The sequence below is a fragment of the Diabrotica undecimpunctata genome, chromosome 2 (genome assembly GCF_040954645.1).
Source record: "Diabrotica undecimpunctata isolate CICGRU chromosome 2, icDiaUnde3, whole genome shotgun sequence".
Lineage (NCBI taxonomy): Eukaryota > Metazoa > Arthropoda > Insecta > Coleoptera > Chrysomelidae > Diabrotica > Diabrotica undecimpunctata.
Genome location: NC_092804.1, coordinates 145,396,263 through 145,417,617, shown reverse-complemented (window position 1 = coordinate 145,417,617; position 21,355 = coordinate 145,396,263). Strand labels below are relative to the sequence as shown.

At 32.5% G+C, this 21,355-nt stretch overlaps 1 protein-coding gene across 1 annotated transcript in view; it reads left to right on the top strand.

The window, feature by feature from the left end:
* amon (prohormone processing protease amontillado) overlaps nucleotides 1-21,355 on the top strand; it is a 210,908-nt gene that overhangs the window by 88,001 nt on the left and 101,552 nt on the right. The window contains exon 5 of the mRNA XM_072523666.1: nucleotides 11,012-11,088. Coding sequence (XP_072379767.1) covers nucleotides 11,012-11,088 — 77 coding nt within the window. The remainder of the gene's footprint in view (nucleotides 1-11,011; nucleotides 11,089-21,355) is intronic.

Genomic DNA, 21,355 nt, shown 5'->3' with positions numbered 1-21,355 from the left:
TTAACTTGGCAGAACCGAAAAGTGAAGTATTACAATTTAAAACTTTTGTTAGTAAAGAAATTAATATTTAGCATGTTTCTATGTGGTCATTTATTCAGGAAAACAATAGTATTGCAACATTCCAATAAGCAATGCAAGCTGTGAAAGATTATTTTCAGTAAGGTCAGAATAAAAAAAAAATTAAGATCCACATTAAGTCAACATAAATTAAATAGTTTATCATTACTTCACATGAATCAGTTATTTATGAAACATAGTAATTCATAAAACTTAAATTTTATAGGAGAAACAAGAAATCGTTTCCAGGAGATTAGATAAATTATTTTAAATATATATAATACTGACACTAGGGTTTAAATGAAACAGACAAGGGTAAAAGTACAAAAGAATAATTTTTCAATTAAATGATGTGACTTTGTATGATTCATAAATAAACATAATTGTCGATATATATTTTTTATCTAAAACATAAAAATAAGTTATTAAACGTGAAAAAATAACAAGAAACTATTGCCAAAAACCATTTATGTGCTTTTATAAACTTAAATTACAAGTGATGATGTAAGAAACTATTCCATATTGGCGAGTTGGCCAGTTTTATAACGTATTATAAAATTCTTTGTGCTCTTTTGGTAAGTACTGAAGTGTCTTCTTTAAATCGCCTATCTTATTTCAAAATGGGACACTTCGATTGATAATCTTGATTATTAGGTAGTTGAACATCATACTGCCCTGGCTTTTTTAAAGTAAACGGACTCCTTATAGCGCCACCAATAAAATTATTAACAGTTTTGTTTTTGAGTCAAATACAAATTCGTTGTATTCTGAAATTTTAAAAGGTTCTTTCCTTTGTTCTTTATTAGCAATACATTCAACTTTTTTGTAGAGGGTATGCCACCATTTTCAAAAATCAAGAATGTCTGTAGTATCAACTAGCTTTACTGAAACTTATGTTTCTTCCCAGGACGTAGTATTAGTTCCATCACTTCTTTGACAGTGTAATAGCGATCTGTTCAATGTAATACCTGCTTAACCAGACCAAAGTCTCTATTATTCGAGAGCAATGAATGACCTATTAAAGGGAATCTATAGAAAAAAATTTTTAATCAGCTCATATCTGTCAATGCCAAGAGAAAACGTATCATCGAATGATTTTTGTTTTATCCTGCATAGTTGTCACTGTACAGGGACAAATTTTCAATGTTAGTCAAAGCATAAATATTCAAGTAATCCAATAGGAAGGAGCAAACTTTGTTTGATCCTTTCTTAGCAAGGCCTTCATGATGTAGGTAAAACATAGCAGTTCCGTCACCAACTTTATGAATTGAGAATGGAAGCATGGATAATTGCCTAAAATAGTACATTTCCTGGATAAGAATGCATGGAAGTGAAATATTCTGCATACAGTCGAATGTTAAACAAAGTGATGTGCCCTTACTCGCTTTACATAGTTCTGTTGTATCTCTTATAGATTTGTAAAATTTGTTACTCCGTTTTTTGTGGACAAGCAATTCGGCAGCAGCAACACGTTCTGCAGTATCGTTAAGTGTTGTGTTTTTCTTAACGTTAGTCTTTTACATTCACAGCACGTGTCCACTTGTGGCCGTTCAAAGCGGTAGTTAAACCTCTCTTTTTTTTTATTTAATTTTGTAATATAGTAGAAATCCTACTTGTAGAAATCCTACTTTTGTGTCAGGGTACCCAGTTTTAAAAAGATCGTACATAATTTTTATGTTCAGGGTTGAACAAAGATATTCGACTTCTTGCGTAGAATATTGACTTTTTTAAGGGAAAACATTGAATGTGATCCATTATTTGAGCAACAGTGTTGGTTGGAATGGTTTTCCTGTTATTCTTCTGCTCCCTCTCATCATCAGGAGATTTCCCAAAAGTAGTAAATTTTGTAAGCGATTAATTTTAATTGATGTTACGTCATGGAAGCTTTCAAACGCTTTCTTGCAGATCATTATTTTACGTTCTCCCAAATGAACGTTATAAATAAATCAACTGGTTCTCTCTTTAAATACGCTTTTCCTCCTCTTGTTCTCTAATTTTGTTGGTCTTCGATTTTTAATAGGGATGACCTCAATTAGACTCTGTAGGTAAAAATCTTGTTCGTTTTTGGTCTTAAAGGAATATATTTTCTTCAAAATGTCCTAACGCTGTTCTTCCGTAATTTTATTCCAGCATTTCCTCTTGTAGCTAAAATATATAACCTAATTTAATATAACTTGCATATGCATATTAGTTACCACTATTTACCTGCACGGTTTTCTGGTTTTTCTTGCACGTACTATATTGCCATTGTAATTAACATACTCTGCTCCAGAAAGTATTGCATTTTTAATTTTATTTACATTATACTCGTCAGTGTGTAGAATACCTTTTCCCTTCTTCCGTTTAACACTTTCACTATCACTCATTTTTGTTAATAAAATACGAATCTAAAGTAATAATAATGCTTTAGCAACGACAGGACAAACAAACAAAAGCTAGGTTAGAGGTTGTATGTATTCTGTCAAATTGGTAGATGAATGTTTATTTTTGAAACATATTAAGTCGGCTACTTAATATCTTTCACAAATAAACTGAATGAAATACGTAAGGGAAATCTGTTAGTGAGGGACATGTAATATATAGTACTTAATACACACTTCTCCAAGAAATTAACGCACCACTTTGAAATATTAAGATATTTTATTAGCGTTAATAAAAATTTCCATTGTAGTGTTATATTTTGCAAGCTCCTTGTATATGCTATTCGTACAAACATAGTTTTTTTTGCAACAAAACAAAAAGAAGCAAAAAATATACTAATTTTATAAATATACTAGTGTTCACGAATTTTATTCGGCTACTGTTTAATTGTTGAGTATTGTTAATTGTGTTTATTATGGAGTAATTTAACCCGAGATGAATGTGCCCAAGCAGTGATACTGTCAAAAAAAGGTTGGAGTTACCGAAGAATTGGTCGTTGGTTTAATTTGTCCCACACATCCGTCTCACAGGTGTTAGAAAGATTCCTCGAAACAGGGGAACATACTCGCAGACCAAGGCAAGGACGAAACCAGGTAACTACCCCTATTCAAGATCGATTTTTAAGAATTTCTGCTCTTCGAGAACGTTTTGTAACACATCGAAGTCTACAAATTCAGCTTCGAGACGTGCATGCTATACAAATTAGTACTGAAACTATTCGCCAGCGACTTAGGGAATACAACTTAACACCTAGGATTGCCGCCCGAGGTCCTCTATTAACTGCAGAGCATCGAAGGGGAAGACTACATTTTGCCAGAGAACACGTTAATTGGTTAGATGCTGACTGGGAACGAGTGCTATTTACTAATGAATCCCAATTTTGTTTGTACAATAACGACAGACGTGTTCGTGTGTTGCGACGACCCAACGAACGATATGCTCAGTGTAACTTCTCACACACCACATTTTTTGGTGGAGGATCCGTTATGGTGTGGGGTGGTATTTCTTTGACCGCACGTACGGACCTAGTGGTCATACAAAATGGAACTGTTACAGCTGAAAGGTACATACTGGAGATCCTGGAGCAACATGTAGTACCATCCGCTCCTTATATCGGTGAAAATTTCTTACTAATGCAAGATAATGCCAAACCTCACGCTGCACAGATCGTCAGAAATTATCTAGAAGAGGTAAAAATTAACACTATGGAATGGCCAGAACATAGTCCGGATTTAAATCCGATTGAAAATCTCTGGGATATCCTTGGTAGGCGATTAAGAGCGACACCGATCCAAACAAACAACTTACAGGAAGCGGGAGAGAGGCTGATCCAGATTTGGGGAGAACTAGACCAAAATGAAATACGGCAATTAATTTTAAGTATAGGACAACGATGTGAGGCTGTTATACGTAGTATAGGTGGAAACACTCGTTATTAAGACTTTTTCATATTTTAGTTTACTTTTCTTATCATTATTTTTTTAGAATCTTCCGTGTTATTTTTTTTTTCTCCTGTACTTCAATATTTTCTGATGATTGGACAAATTGTTATAATTACTAATAAAATGTAGAATAAATCTGGTGAAGTGGTGCGTTAATTTCTTGGAGAAGTCAATCAGCAAATATTAGCAAATAGTGCGCCTATGTGTAACATTGGTTTTGTGTAAAAATGTCAATTTCTGGAAATGGGTAACTTCATGTTTCATAAATAACTGATTCATATAGAAAAATAAAAAATAACTCTATTAATTATGACAACATAATTAACGTATTTGTAGAGTGCATTAAAAGCGAGAAAAAAACGAGTATTTATATATTTGTTTAAGTATTATTGTTTGTTTTAATAAATTATGTTTATTTGTTTTAATAAGTTATGTTGATTTAATTTTTGTACATGCATATTATTGTTTTTCTTTTTTTGGAATCCGATAATTAAACAGAACTATATATATATATATATATATATATATATATATATATATATATATATATATATATATATATATATATATATATATGATGCATGCGTTGAAACCAAACTAGCAAACGCAAAATATGTGTCTATGTGCCATCTCATCAATGAAAAATAGGTCCGAAATAACAATGTTGCCTAGCCTTAGTCCGCCACTATATGTCTTTAACACTGCTATCAATTTGTTGACCAACTGCATCATTTTGTAATGCGCCGCATAGTGAGTTAAAAGCATTCACATCTCCAAGTAATCAAAGGTCTGAATTCAAGATCATAAGAAGTATTTTATTGTGTTGAACAATTTTGTCTTAATAGAAAGGCACCTAGAAGTAGTTCTTTTGTAACATAGAGACAGAAATAATAATAATCCACCACTTATTTTTTGAACAGGACCTGTAAAGAAATACCGAGAAGGAATTTACACAATATACCGACTGAACTGAATAACAAAGCGAGACAAACTTTATTACGAACATTTTCCCCCTTGAAACTTGCTAAATTTTTGTTTAGCACCCACGATATTTGTCTTAAATTCGAAATAAACTGTAACTGTGTGAACGCTCAAACAATTTGCATACAAATTCCTTCTCAGCTATACTACATTCTGCTGTTTCATCGCGATTCTCGCATTATATTAAAGCGAACGGCAGATGTAGTGTAGGTACGCTTATCAAGCCGATATTGAGTTTGGCAGACAATAAAAAATCGATTAAACTACTAAATTATCAGTTCAGCGTAAAATGCTTACCTGAATACAAATGTATAATTTAATTTTGTTATATTTGTGGAAAGTGTTTGCGTACAAAATGTTGTTGGTTATTCCTTTAAGACATATAAAAAACAATATTGAGATTATATTGGTTATAAGATAAATTGCTTATATTTTTTCGTATAAATTAATTTTAAATTGTTCGAAAACATTTGATATTAGGTTTTAGTTCACTTTTATTATTTCTCTCTCCAATGGCGCTACAGACTAAATCGAGCTTTGGCCTCCTCCAAACTATGTCTCCAACCTTGCCGGTTCCGCGCCGATCTTCTCCAGGTTCCCACGTCTAGCAAAATTTGCTCACGCGCCACGATGCCACTTTATCCTCCCACCTTTTTCGTAGTATTTCTATTGGTCTTGCGTCCTAGTATTTTACTATCTAGGGATCTTTTTGCCAATCTTCCGGTCTCCGTTCTCACTACATGACCAGCACATCGAAGTCTCTGAAGTCTAACGAATTTTGAGATCGGTGTCTCTTTAAACAGTTGGTAGAGTTCATGGTTGTACCTGGATCTCCATACTCCGTTTTCGTTAATAGGTCCAAATATCTTTCTTGGGACTTTTCGTTCAAAGACTTCCAGATTTCGATTTGTGTCTTCTGTCATCACCAATGTCTTGCATTCATAACATACTATTGGTCTGATAATAGTATTGTAGACTCTGATTTGTTTTCCTTTACTATTCTTCTTTGAATTTCTGGTTCTTCTGTTCCATCCATGCTTAATGCAACTCCCAGATATATGAAACTTTCTACAGTTTTAATATCGTCCTCTAATTCAACTGTGCGTCTATTTTCCCTAGCTCTTGCCTGTTTTAGTTTTTTTGTCTTTTAAATATTTATTTCTAGTCCGGTCTCTTCTGCCCCTATTTTTATTTGTGAATATATGCCTGCCACCTCTTCTGTTCTTCGAGACACGATGCTAATGTCATCGGCATAAGTGGCAATCTGTATTGATTTATTTATTAGAGATTATTGAGATTACCTCTTCCTATATTCAGCAGTCTTATCACATATTCGAGAGTCAGATTGACTTTAATTATTTGTTTATTTATTTATTTATTATTTATTTATTTATTTATTTCAACGGTAGAACCATTTACAATAAAATACAACATATAGCAAAAAGTAAAGATCATGTATAATAAACATCAAAACAATAACAAAGAAACAATTATACAGTAAAAATTTGTACATTAAAACAGTATATCAAATCACAAAAGTTAAAAAAAATATATCACATATCTAGATTATTAATTAGATTCCTAAGTTACCTTTTAAAAACATTAATGTTTGGACATAATGGATCCAATATTAGGTCATTATAAGAGCTGAGCATTATTAAGAGAAAATTGCGAGCATAATCAGTCCTATGAAAAGTAATATAAAAGAGTGCAGTGTGTCGAGTTCTATGCATTGTGTTTAAGTGAACATTGGCTCATAACGGGGGACAATTAATAACATTGTTTAGAATTTTAAACAAAAATAACATATCAGCTCTTAACCTGCGGTTCTTCAATGTAGCAATGTTAAATTGAGACATTATTATAGAATAAGCGATGAAATAATTTTCAGAATTTCTTATATTAATATGTGCTTTAAAAGCTAAAGATCTTAGAAACTTCCTCTGAATGCTCTCCAATCCATCAATGTACACTTGACGAAATGGGGACCAAACAACAGAGCAGTATTCAAGACCTGAGCGTACCAGAGAGCAATACAATAATTTGAATACAATAGGTGAGATATCATGATTGTTACGATAAATAAAACCAAGATTACGAAATCCTGTTTCCTTAATTTTAAGAAAAGGCTTCTAAATGTCAATGCACAATCCAATAATACACCCAAATCTAATCTCAGTAACTGAATCCAAGATTACATTATTAAGAACATATCTATTAGCTATTAGATTATTTATACGACCAAATGAAACACAAGAACATTTAGTTGGATTTAAGCTTAAACCATTTTGTTTTGACCATAAACATATATATTATTTGCATCATCTTGCAAGAGATCTCTATCCGATTTTTCATGTATACAACGAAATAACTTAAGATCATCAGCAAATAGCAGGAAGTGTTAGTTTTTGATAATATCGTAATACCAATGTCGTTAATGAGCAAGGTAAAAAACAAAGGACCACAATAAGACCCTTGTGGTACACCAGAATAACATTGGAATTCTTTTGAAATATAATTGTTAATACGAACTTAATGTGTACGTCTTTTAGAAAACTTTTTATCTAATTAACAATGGGGTAACCAAAGCCAGATGCATGAAGTTTGTAGACCAAAACATTATGATTAACCTGGTCAAAGGTACCAGGTCTTGAGGAACCAGTATAAATGCTGTCGACCTGAATTTTATTCTCAAATGCACCCAACAAGTATTGTTGGTAATTGACAAGGTTTGTTACTGTTGACTTCCCGTTAGAAAATTCATGTTGTTCATCAATAATTATGTTTCTTCAAGCCCAGGTGGGATTTATCGATACCAGTTTATCAAGAAGTTTCGAGATTGCTGATTGAATAGTTATACCTCTATAATAATTGTTAACACACTCACAATTGCCAGATTTATAGATAGGTGTAAGAAAACTATTTTTCCAATATTGTTGAAATATAGATGATGACAATGATAAATTGAAAATTTGTTGTAAAGGTTTACAAAGGGAAAAAATACAGTTCTTAATAAGTGCTGCAGGTATACTATCAGGCCCTGAAGAATATGTAGTTTTTAAACTCATAATCCCCTCGAAAAAATCAGTCAGACTAAACTTCAGAATCTGGAAATCCACACTATAGTCCAATTTAAAATTAGGTAAATTATACTCACTAGGATTATATATGTGCCTGAAAAATAACTGGCAAATAGATTGACTATTTTATCACCATTCTGAGCTATTACATCCCCAGCTTTAATAGACATTATATTAGGATAAGCACTAGACCCACGTGTAGCACTAACGTACCTCCAAAAAGAGCGGGGATTACTTGAAATGATTTACATATTTCCCTTAACACCGAAAATTCCTCATATGAGTTGCTTGATGCTTTAAAATTCCTGTAGGCTATTTTTTCTGTATGGCAAGCTCAATTAGTTCTTGCGAAAACCAAACTGGAAAGTTTAATCATTTAAACCGTTTGATAGGAACAAATATGCTGATGGCATCATATAAAATATGGTAAAAATTTTCTATGCAGCAGTTAATATCTGATTCATCTAATTCCTTGTTCCAAGGAATTGAGGCTAAATATTCATTTAAAACTTGATAATTACATTTTTTAAAATCATGATAGAAGACATCATATTTAAGAAACAAATTTAAATTGGCTGCATGGAACCATATAGTATAAGCTGAATGATGTTGCGAAGTATTCAATAGAATATCAGTTAAAATCGACACAACTGCTTCCCTCTGAGTACAGAAAACTAGATCTAAAAATTTATTATTAAGGTTAGGCAAAGCATTTACTTGTGACATATTTTGAAAATTGTAGCAAGTACAAATAATATTTTCTGGAGAGTGATGCGGACACTCAACTGTAACATCATTATTAATATTATCACAGGATGCCTCAGGTAGGTTGTAGTCACCACAAATACAGAATTCATAATCACTGAATCTATCCACTAAGTCCAATATACAGGTAGAATGGTCCTCATATACTGACCCAGATGACCGTGGAGGAAAGTATACTGCACCAATGACTAACTTTTTTGTGTCACACATTACCTGTGTAAAAACATGTTCCACAGAGGAATGGATAGGCCTAACCAACATTGAATAAAGGCGCTTATGAACAGCAATAATAACACCAACACAACGAGTCTTTGAACTAGTTTGAGGGTCTCTGTCATGACTATACACATCAAAGTCACTTAATTCCAATTTAGCATCTAAGATTCTAGGTGTAAGACATGTTTCAATAATAATAATAACATCATAACTAGAGAGACTCACGGCATGTCTGAAATTCTGAAGTTTAGTGCACATACCGCCAACATTCTGAAAATATAAGTACCAAATATGATATTATATGAGAACAATAAATCAAATCGGAACTGAATCAAACATATAAAAAACAAACAACAGTTTCCGGAAGTAGAATTTTTCATGGTTCAATGAATGGAAGCAAATAATTTTGCATTATATGGTTTTAAATAAAAACAAAAAAATTGGAATATCTCGGACATATTACACGTGGAGAGAAATACACCTTGCTCCAACTGATCATGCAGGGAAAGATCCAAGGAAAGAGAAGCATAGGGAGGCGTAGAATGTCATGGCTGCGCAACCTGAGAGGTGGTACGGATGTACATCAAATGAACTTTTCAGAGCAGCCGTCTCAAAAGTTCGAATAGCTATGATGATTGCCGACCTCTGCCGCGGAGATGGCACTTGAAGAAGAAGGTTTTAAATATGTTAATGTTGAGTAAAAAGAAAACAAATCAAATTATTAGTAGATGTAGAAACATCAATTAGCGTAATATTTAGAAATGGTTTAGATTGAAGATAAAGATATACAACAGAATACCACTTGGAATTACATGGAATTACAGGAAGTAGAACTACTCATTAATTATTTCCTATCTAGGTATGCTTGTATCGGTTATTGTATACTCAGTTACATTAGAAGTAAGTAATTAAGTTTTTATTAACAAGTAAAAATAATATTGTGTTTGGCGACCCCGGAGCTGAATACTCTAATGCGACGGTATAATGTACGCATAGTAATATAGATCTACCTACTAATCCAAACCATTGGTTAGCAATTTGACGCGTAGTAGAAAGAGCCAGTAATCTAAAACGCCTATCTTGACGCTCTGTGATACGCCTCGGTTGATCTGTTGGTCTTCTTCGTGTTCCTCTACCTTCGTTTGTCCACACACAACAGACATGCATAACCGTTATTGCCGTACAATTAACACGACGGCCAATTTCGCGATACGACAAACACATATCTGTATACGCAATAATTCTACCCCTGTCAAAATCGCTAACATGGTGGTAATTTTGGTGTCTTCGAACTCAAGGCATTTTCTTACACTGAATACAATTAGACTGAGGAATAATAACTAAAAATTTCTATACGAACTGGTTTTCACAAATCAGTCTCTTCACAAAAAAATTTAAAGATAAATTTATTTTGTACACTTTTTTACATACTTTATTTTGACAAAAAATAGAAAAGATAAAACATTGGTATTGTTATCATAGTATGTTATAAATATAGTCATTCTGTTGCTAAAAAATTAAGTTCAAGAAATTATTCCTTCTAGGTATACATGAAATATATTTATAATATTCTGAAAAAATTTTAAATTAGATAATTATAGGTTACAATAAAAAAGTTGTTATTAGCCACTGTTAAATGATACACACTGTAAAATAAAATTTATTGAAAAAATTTGTAAGAAAGCAAACAAATCGATATATTTAATTGTTTTTCAAACACGTCCCCGTTTCTTTGTAATCTAAAATATTTAATTTGGCTTATACACACTGTAAATAAATTTATTATTAACGTAAACTAAACTATAAAGGTAATTTTCTTAATAATAAGTTTAACTATAAACTTTAAAAAAATAAACAATTAAGGGGAAAAGAAATGTTTTTTTTTCGGTCTGTTGTCGGCTTATTTTGATGGCCAAGTTATATTTGTAAGTAAAAAATAGCCTTTAATTAATGTTACAATTATCAAAAGGCTTTTTTTTTCTTAGCGTTAATAATGGTTTCCTATTTGTGTAACAAAGTAAAGTTATGTGATGCTTTGTTTTGTTTCAGAATTCAAAGGCGAGCTACGATTTTAGCAGTAATGATCCATATCCCTATCCACGTTACACAGACGACTGGTTTAACAGGTAACTAATTAATATTCCAACATGGCATTGTCTTTAACGATACTAAACTCAGCCAATTTATGCAGAATATTACGCTTTCTATATACCACCAACAATACATGTGGTTATGGTTCATTTTATAGTAGTTAAAAGTGCAACAATGTTATCGATTAACCGATTAAAGGGTACCTATTTAATTTTGCTACAAAATTTTGTTGTAAGGTCGTGGCATATTATCGTGCACGTTGCGTTTCCAGCACATAGCGTTTAGTTTCCGAAAAATATAATTTAAATGGTTTTAAATATGAACAACGCACACTGTCCGGAACATAGCGTTTCAGACACTTAACGTTTCCGTTCAGTATATTTGAAAACAATATTTTACTGATGCTGACGGCTACGTAACGAGTCGTAACCGGTTGGTAAGGATAATGTGAATTAAATGTCCGTCGTTTTCCCCCCGTTGTTTATTTAGGTTTTTGTTTGATTTTGATACAGAGTATTTAAAAAAATAATTTTCGAGGCTATTTTGTCATTTATGCATGTGTTTTTATTGCTTTGTGACAATTAATCACGGAAGTAATAAACAATTAGGACTTTTGTACGGAAGTGATACCTCTTCTTTTTAAAAATACTTTTTGGTTTGATATGTATGGCTTGTTAAATGTAGTATTTTGTTTTTTAACTGAAGGGAAATTAAATTTAAAACATAAATAAACTGAATCCTATTCATTCTAAAATATCCATAATATTTTTCATCGTCATCAATTAATTCTCTGTATAAAGTCCAGTATTCACATTCCTTCCTCCTTTCTCTTAGCATTGGATGTACTTCAAACCTTCTTTTTAACACAGTTTTTCATTCTTCATCCTTAAGTAGAAGAGCAATTGCACATACTTTTTGTCGAAAAAAGCGAGATCATATCTTCACCGAACCAAACTTAAACGTTCTATGTATGAAAATGTGAACGCGCAGCCCAATTGTTGGAGTGGAAACACTACGTGCCGGAAACTATACGTGCACGATAATATGCCGCGACCTTTAGAAGGTAGAAAAGATCCGTAGGTATAAGAATCTCTTGTACTCTGTTGAATATATGCCAGAGCTGTACAGTAGACCTGAATTAGACACATTTGTTGTGATTAATTACTCAGGAATTTAATTGAACGCGATTGAACCGTTAAGTCATTATTGATCTGACACTAAACTTTACAAGTGAATAAACATAAGTCGAGCAACGAGTTTATTGACCCAATATAACATTGCAAAAGACACAGCTATTTTGATAAATAGTATATAAATATAAAGTACGAAAAGACGACTGACCAATAATATTATTATTAGTAATAATCTGCATAATCTGCTCTGAGCTGTATTCAAAAAATTTAAAATAATAAAAACCCCGACAGCTCAGAAAAAACATAATAATCGACTCCTAAGAAATGCCGAAATAGCAGATGAGTTCGGAAATAAGATAAATCATGTAATTAAGAAACAGCTAGAAAGTTCTGAACAAGAAAGTATCGGACAAAATATAGATATAATGAATTCCCCCATGGTTACCATAGCAGACGAAGTTTTAAAATCAGAAAAAGAGCCAGTAAAGAAAAAGGATTGGATGACCGATAACATACTAGACCTTATTCAGCAAAGAAAAAATTGTAAAAATAAAGATGTGACTCGATATAGAGAAATATATCGACAAATAACATACGAGGTTAAGCGAACAAAAGAGGCCTGGATGGAACAGAAATGTCGTGAGATGAAAGAACTACAAAAAAAAATATGACGAGTTTAATATACACAAAAAACTTAAAGAAATTACCTACACTCAGAGAAAAAGAACTCCTGACTTTATGAGAAGCTCCAAAGGTAAAATTATTCTCGACTTAAATGAAAAAAAGGAAAAATGGACCAATTACATAAAAGAGCTCTTCCTGGATACGAGGCCACCACTTAACACCACAAAGTATACGAATACTGGTAGTAGAGAAAGCCATAAACAAAGCAAAAATGGGAAATCTCCAGGCCCTGACATTGGCTCAAACTTCTAGACGACGACAAGGTCTCAGAACTAATAAACATTTATAACCACATATACGAAACTGGAACACTGCCACGAATATGGCTGGAGTCTACATTTATCCCACTTCCAAAAAAATCTAATACTTCATCATGTAAAGACTTTAGACTAATTAGTCTCATGAGTCACTCTCTCAAGCTACTTCTTAGGATAATTCTTAATAGAATCAAGCAGAAATGTGAAGACACAATGGGAAATAAACAATTCGGTTTCAGAGAAGGATTGGGAACAAGAGAAGCTTTGTTCTCAATGCTAACACTACTTTAACGATCATGGGAAGTACAAAAACCAATTTACGTCTATTTTATAGATTTTGAGAAGGTGTTTGATACTGTTCAACGTGGTAGGCTGTTCAAATATCTAGAAATGATTGGAATAGATGATAAAGATCTGAGACTTTTACAACATCTATATTGGAATCAAGAAGCTTCTATTCTGGTAGACGGCAAAGAAACAGACAAAATTTGTATTCAAAGAGGTGTTAGACAGGGTTGTGTGTTGTCCCCAACTTGGTTGAACGTTTACTCGGAAATAATTTTTAACGAAGCCTTGGAAGGGCAATGTGGAGTTCAAATCGGGGAAGAAACTATTAACAACATCAGATATACAGATGACACCTGAACTTACAGCTGAGAATTAAGTTCCAAAAATGTTATGTGTATCCTGTATTACTGTATGGATGTGAAACCTGGATTATGAAGGTTAACATGATGAACAAATTAGAAGCCTTCGAAATGTGGTTATATCGTAGAATGCTCAGAATATCATGGGTTCAACACATTTTAAACAGAGAAGTCTTGAACAGAGTAGGTCAAGGTAAAGGCGACTTAATAAAGATGATAAAAAGAGAAAACTCGAATATCTGGGGCATATAATGAGAGGAAGCAGTTACAGGATAATGCAGTTGATACTCATCGGAAAGATTGACGGAAGAAGAGGAATTGGTAGGAAGAAATACTTATGGCTCCGAAACCTTCGACAATGGACTGGCTTAGCAGCAGATGGATTATTAGATGCCGCGCAAGATCGAGAACGATATCGGCAAATCGTCATGGAAGCTACCCACGCCTAAAACTTGGGCACGGTACTCAAAGAAAAAGAAGAAGTACCCCTTATGTAAAGGAAACCATAAGACCACTAACTGTTAGGATTAATTAGCATGAATCATAAATCAAAAACAGAGAGAGAGATACATAGTTTGCATATCCCAAAAATGCAATGCCTAGGACAATGAGCACAGAGTATAATGGAAAGATTCATCAATATAAAATATTTAATTTAAACATTACACAAAAAACAGTTTCAGAACCTCCTTATATTTGTTTATATATTTTTTTTTGATATTATATTATACATATCATCAGTTGCCTTTTTCTGTTATTTTCGTAGTTGGCTTTAATTTGTCATAATTAGTAGTTACAAACAAAATTTTTCAAAGAATATATTATTTCAAACAAGATACGTATTACATCAAAGTCAATTTTTGTTAACAATCTACATTTCGATAAAAGGCCACCCCACGCTTATCCATATCCGTTGCTCGAATTCAGATCTATTCAATTCAAGCTTTGTTATCTTACGGATATTCTTTCTCACTGACATTTTTGTCACGTTTTTCATGTTTCAGACGGAAAGATATTTCTTTAATATGAAATCTGAAATGGACATTGATTGATGCGATATTTATATAACTAACTTATTATTTTATGGAAGCCTATTATATAGGTTTTAATTAATTTATAATAAAGACACATTGCATTTGGTCTCTTAATTTTAAATCTAGATTGACTAACGCATAATTTAATTAATTAATTTATTAGGAATATGTTTAATTTTACTCATCTCATAAATACTCCAGTCGTCAGAGACGAAAATGCCACTGAACCTCTAAAAATAATACGAACAAGCTGAATTTTGCTAAGCATAATAATTTTAGGATCCCAAAAAGAGGTAAAATGCAAAAAAAAATCGATTTACCAAGAATATGTACACCGTAGAAAAAATGTTTTAAATAAAAAATGTAGCTAAGATAATTTTAAACAAAAATGTTTGAGCATTTTTTGTGTAGAATGAACCGTTCTCTTAGAAACAACACTTAAAGAGACCGTCAATTTTGCATGTCAATTACGCGCGCGAAATCAATGTTTAAGAAAATTTGTATCAGCTCTACGGGAATAATTCGATATCTTTTGATCAGAGTGACCCATCGACAAAAATCAAAATTCGTTTTAAAGGTTAAGAGTTCAGTTTTCGTATGAAGTTTTTGTATTTTGCGGTAACTAAACCCAGATTTTATACAGGTGTTAAATAAATAAACATGGCGTGATTTTTGCCATTTTCTATGATTCACACGAGATTAATACAATGTACCCCTTTCATTGACTAGCCACTCTAAAGTTTCGATGACTAGAGCCTAGCCTTTAAAATCTATAGCATGAAATTTTAGTTTTAAGTTTTGACAACAAATGTGAGGCATTTGAAATATGCTTAAAAAATACTGGATTTAAACTTTCACATAACAAAACGATCTAAAACATTTAAAACTTTTTTTTTTTTAATTTTTTAGTTTTTCAAAAGAACAAAACATTTGCAAAAAACTACAGCAAAAACCGTCTTCTTAAATGCATTTCCCGTGACGTATGATCGTTTGTAATGTAAAACATTAAATTCTGCGTTTTTTATTCACATTTCAAATGCCTCATATTTGTTACCACAAATCAAAATTAAAATTTCATGTTATAGGTTTTAAATATTAATCTCTAAAAATGGAAATTTTACTACAACTGGTCAATGAAAATGATCGACTTTATTAATCTCAAGAGAATCGTAAAAAATGGCAAAAATCGCGCCAAGTTAATTTATTTAACCTCTTTTAAAAACTGAGTTCATTATCGGAAAATACAAAAACTGCTTATTAAAGCTGCACTCTTTCCTTTAAAACGAGGCTTGATTTTTGTCGATAGGACATTTGGATCAAAAGATATCGAATTTTTACTATCGAGCTGCTGATACAAATTTTATTGAACATTGATTTTGAGCGCGTAACTGACATGCAAAATCGATGGTCGCTTCAAGCGTTATTTCTAAGAGAACGGTTCATTCTACACAAAAAATGCTTTTTATTATTTTTGTTTAAAATTATCTCAGCTACATTTTTTTTTAAACATTTTTTTCTACGGTGTACAAGTTCTTGGTAAATCGATCGGTAAATCTTGGTAAATGGATCGAAGCCCAGGGGTAAAAGTGGTAAACTTTCTTGCATATTTTTTTGGGTCCCAAAATTAATATTCTCTGCAAAATTCGGCTTGTTCGTATGACTTTTAGGGGTCAACTCTCTGACGACTGGACTAAAAATAATTTTTATGAGTTCTTATAAGCAAAAAAAATATTGTGTATATTTTTTTGCCACTTTTGATCTGAATTTTATTTAAATATAGAATATGGATGGATATGGATGCAAGCCGCACAAGACAGAGACAGATGGAAACAGCTGAGGGAGACCTATGTCCAGCAGTGAACGCATACAGGTTGATGATGATAGAAATAAATCATGCAAGCCAAAATCTCTATCTATCTAAAAATACTAAATTGTCCATTTCTGAACGTAGGTCTCCCTAAGCTGTTGCTTCTCCACTTAAGTCGAGAAGTAGCTTGAAGTAATCTTTAATTTGGACGCTGATCCGCACAGCTGGATCTCATAACTCCATACTGGCTTTATGACTGATTTATGAACTCATACGTTGTTATATAGAGATAGTTGAGATCGTTTATCTAGTAACCAGTAATGTCTGCTAAGCTTAAGACTCAGTTGTTTTCTTTTCATGAATATATGCTTCTTCCATGTTATTATATTGGTTATTTAAAGACACTGGTGAGCATGTGTTTTTTCTATTAGTGAATGTTATATAACTTGACTTGCTCTCGTTTACTTTTATTCTCTACTCTTTTATAAAACCAGTTTAAGACTAATAATGACATGCCTCAGAAACAAGACCCGACACAGCCACAACGCAAAGATCCTGAGAGATCGAAAGAGAAGTGAAGACATTAGAAGAAAATTTTACGTACAGTGAATAAATGAATAGACATAAAATAGTAAAAAATAATGGAACAACCACATAAGCGGAATGTAGAAGACCAGTGTCAAAATAGCAAGAGATGTCACCAATCGGCAGAAGAAGTATCGGATGGCCGCGCAAAAGAAAGAGTGAAAACCGTCCATAGAAGTATTAATCCGTCAATTAAAAAGCGGAATTGCTTATAAAGAGGAAGAATAAAAGGAAGAATTTTTAATTGGGCAGTAACTTTTCCTTAATGTTCGCTTTTCTGCATTTTCTTTTCTTTGATGCAGGTTGTGTTTGATTTTCAACGGTCTTGTTGGTGTTAACTGACAAGCTGTCTCTGGTAATATTTTAATAAATTGTTCTTAACAGCTTCGTCTACATCGCTGCTACTTTTAGGGGTATCTTTGTATCCAATTTGTTATCAGTAATTTTCCGAACCGAAATATTTTCCAATTCGTGAATTTATTACCTATTTATTCTAAAAAAACACCAATTTTATAAATTTAATTAAAACTATTTTAAATTAAATTTTCAAAAAGTCAACCACTTTGAGCCAAGCATAACCCAATCTATTGTATAATTGCCTTCGGCTGTTCGACAACATTTCGGGCTTTGAAAGGCCTGAATGATTTTTTGATGTAATTCAAATTTCCGGCACGTTCATATTCATGTAGGTAAATTTGTTACTTCACATAACCCAATACGAAAAAGTCCAAGCGGGCAAGATCAGGAGAGCGACGTGGCATTTTTATGGTACCTTTTGTACTAATAATACTATACTCTCGTGCATTGTGCGCTAGACAGTCATCTTGTTGCAACCAAATTTTATCCATATTAATAGGTTTTGCTCGAACTGCTGGAATTATGTCATTTCTCAGGAGATCTGGGTATTTAAAACGGCACAAAAGGCCCACAATGAAAAAAAAAAGGCAATTACGTTGTCACCTAAAATACCAGCCCAGTCGTTAACTTTTTATCGGTATTGTGTTTTGTAAGGAACACGTATTTGCCTATTTTCTGTAGAATACCCTACGGTAATAGATAGATTGTAATGGCCAGTGAAAGAAAAAGAAGACTGATCTGTAAACAATATTGTTTTCATCAAATCTTCGTCACGATTAGTGCCTAGTGCGTTCCATCTTGTCCTCATAAAACACTATCCGTCGTCCATTATCAGTCTTTAATAATTTGAATTTTATGTTCGGTTGTAAAGATTACCATTTTCCTAACTTGAAATATCAATCCTTTTATTCTGTTTTTTGCGAATAAAACCAAAATTATTACTAATGAAAAAAAAAAACGTATATTTGACATTTCCGTTATCAAAGTTACTTCACTTCAACAAACTAGAATTCAATCTAATGGATGTTAAAATGCTAAAAACAAGCTCGTATTTCATACTATATTCAGTCTCTCTCTGTTAGCAGAACAACCTCATACTGTTCTTTTCGTACTAATTATGCGTGCTATATGAAGTTTTCATAATATATATATATATATATATATATATATATATATATATATATATATATATATATATATATATATATATATATATATATATATATATATATATATATATATATATATATATATGTACAGATGAATATTTAGGGGATGATGTTTTCTTCGCCATATTAAAGTGTATTACAAATGGAATAGACCAGTTTTTGTCCCTTTAAAAAATCTCTATTTTGTTAATAAATATAGCCTGGATAAATTAGTCTGGGACACTTAATTACCAAAATTTAAAAAAAATTGATTTCTTTATTATTTACAAACCGATTTTATTTTTAATAAATCTGTTGAATAGACGATAGAAGACCACATCCAAAACTATAAAAAAATATACAGGGTACTATTAAAAAAATTAAAGTTAGGGGTTGTAACTAAGGGATGAATATTTAGGGGATGATTTTTTCTACGCCATATTAAAGTGTATTAAAAGTAGAATAGATCACTATTTGTCCCATTCGAAAATCTCTATTCGTTTAAGAGATATAGCGTGGGTAAATTAGTCTGGGACACCCTGTATATATATATATATATATATATATATATATATATATATATGTATATATATATATATATATATATATATATATATATATACTCGCGATCATAAAATCCGGGTCACCTTGAAAATTTCAAGTTTATTGAATATTTTTGCATCTGGTGCAGTAATAACCTTTTTTTTAACTAATGTATTTTTTATTTGTCATCAAGGTTTGTTTTGAAAGAAAAAAAAACGGTTTTTTATTGTTTTTATTGAAAAAGCAGAAAACAAACCAAATTGTTGATAAAACAGACATACGGAAAAAAAATGAAAAATACAGAACATGGTAAAACAGTGGAATTCCAATGACTAATATTGTGTATTGCCTCCCCTTGCTCTAATAACCTCTTACAGACGACGGGGCATACTCTCAATTTTTCTCCGGATTACATGTTGTGGTATGTTATTCCACTCTCTCACTAACAGATCCTTAAGCTCGTCTGCGTTGTTAGGAGGTGGTGTATGGGTTTGAATACGTTTTTCAAATCGTCCCAGAGATGTTCGATGGGATTCAGGTCCGGAGACCTAGCTGGCCGGGGTAACCTCGTAATTCCAACCTCGTCTAAGTATTGCATACTGATCCTGGCAACGTGAGGTCGCTTCTCCACGACCGGTGTCTTCTGACGGCGTCTTCTCCAAGCCCTGCCATGGTGGGCATAACATGTTCTTCCAGAATCTCCGTATTGTACCTTCGTGCAGTTAAGGACCCATTTTCGATGAAGGGTAATTCTGTGCGGAAGTCGGAAGATACACCTCACCCAGCCATGACTGAGCCTTCACCAAATCACATTCTTAGAGCAATGCAAGCTTGTGAAAATCGTTCACCAGTTCTCCTCCAAACTCTTACACGTCCATCGGATCCAGTTAGGCAGAAACGGGATTTATCTGAGAATAACACTTTGCTCCAATCATTAATTCCCCAATGCGCGTATTGTTGAGCAAAAGCTAGTCGTGCAACTCGATGCGCCCGGCGAAGTGGCGGTCCTGTAGCCATTACCCGAGAAGATAGTCCAGAAGAACAAAGTATTCTCCTGAATATTGAAACGCTAACATTGCAATTTCGTACTTTCTGTAGACGATTTCGATGTATAACCGCAGTTGAGGTCCGGTTTCGTAAAGCCTGAAACATAAGGAAACGGTCATCTCGTGCCGTGGTCGTTCTTCTTCGTCCAGATCCAGGTCGTCTGGTTAGCAAACCCGTCTCCTGAAAGCGTTGAAGCACTCGCTGAACCGTAGAAAGGCTTACGCCAACAGTTCTTGCGACTTGCCGTTGAGTATGACCGTCTTCCGTTTCAACAACAGTCAAAGGCATTTTTGGCAAAAAATAAACAATAATAAACACTAATAATGGCACTAATACACACTAATGGTGGCAATAATAAACGTTTGTTTGTTGCGTTTGAACAGAAAGTTGAAGCACAAATGAGACATTTAAAACAAGCGGCAGTTACAGGTACTGTCCATTTCATTGGAATTCTTTGTTACAATAGAAACCACTAAGGCGACAACAATTTTCAGAAACATGCATTAGTTTGTATTTGTGTAATTATTATTTACGATAAAGCTCGTTAAAAATGAAATAACGGTGATTTTGAAGGTGACCCGGATTTTATGATCGCCAGTATATATATATATATATATATATATATATATATATATATATATATATATATATATATATATATATATATATATATATATATATATATATATATATATATATATATATATATATATATATATATATATATATATATACATATATGTTATTCTCTTCATATATCTATCGTATTGTAAAAGCAATTTCCAATTAAATGGTTTTTAATATTGTCAGTCGTCAAATTATGTCTCATTTCGGTTAACCATAAAATGTACAATTTATTTCCGCATTTAAATCGATTTGAAAACCAAAATTGCCACAGTGGATTTGATTTGTTTGCTGCAATAAATTTAAATCGAACCGTCTCAGTAAAACGTCAATGTATTTTTAATGAACGAATTCGCCAATTTTCGTAGGATCTTTCCGTATGTTTTTTAGATTCATCTGTGAATCAGTTTCGTGTTTAGTTATAATTTTATAAACA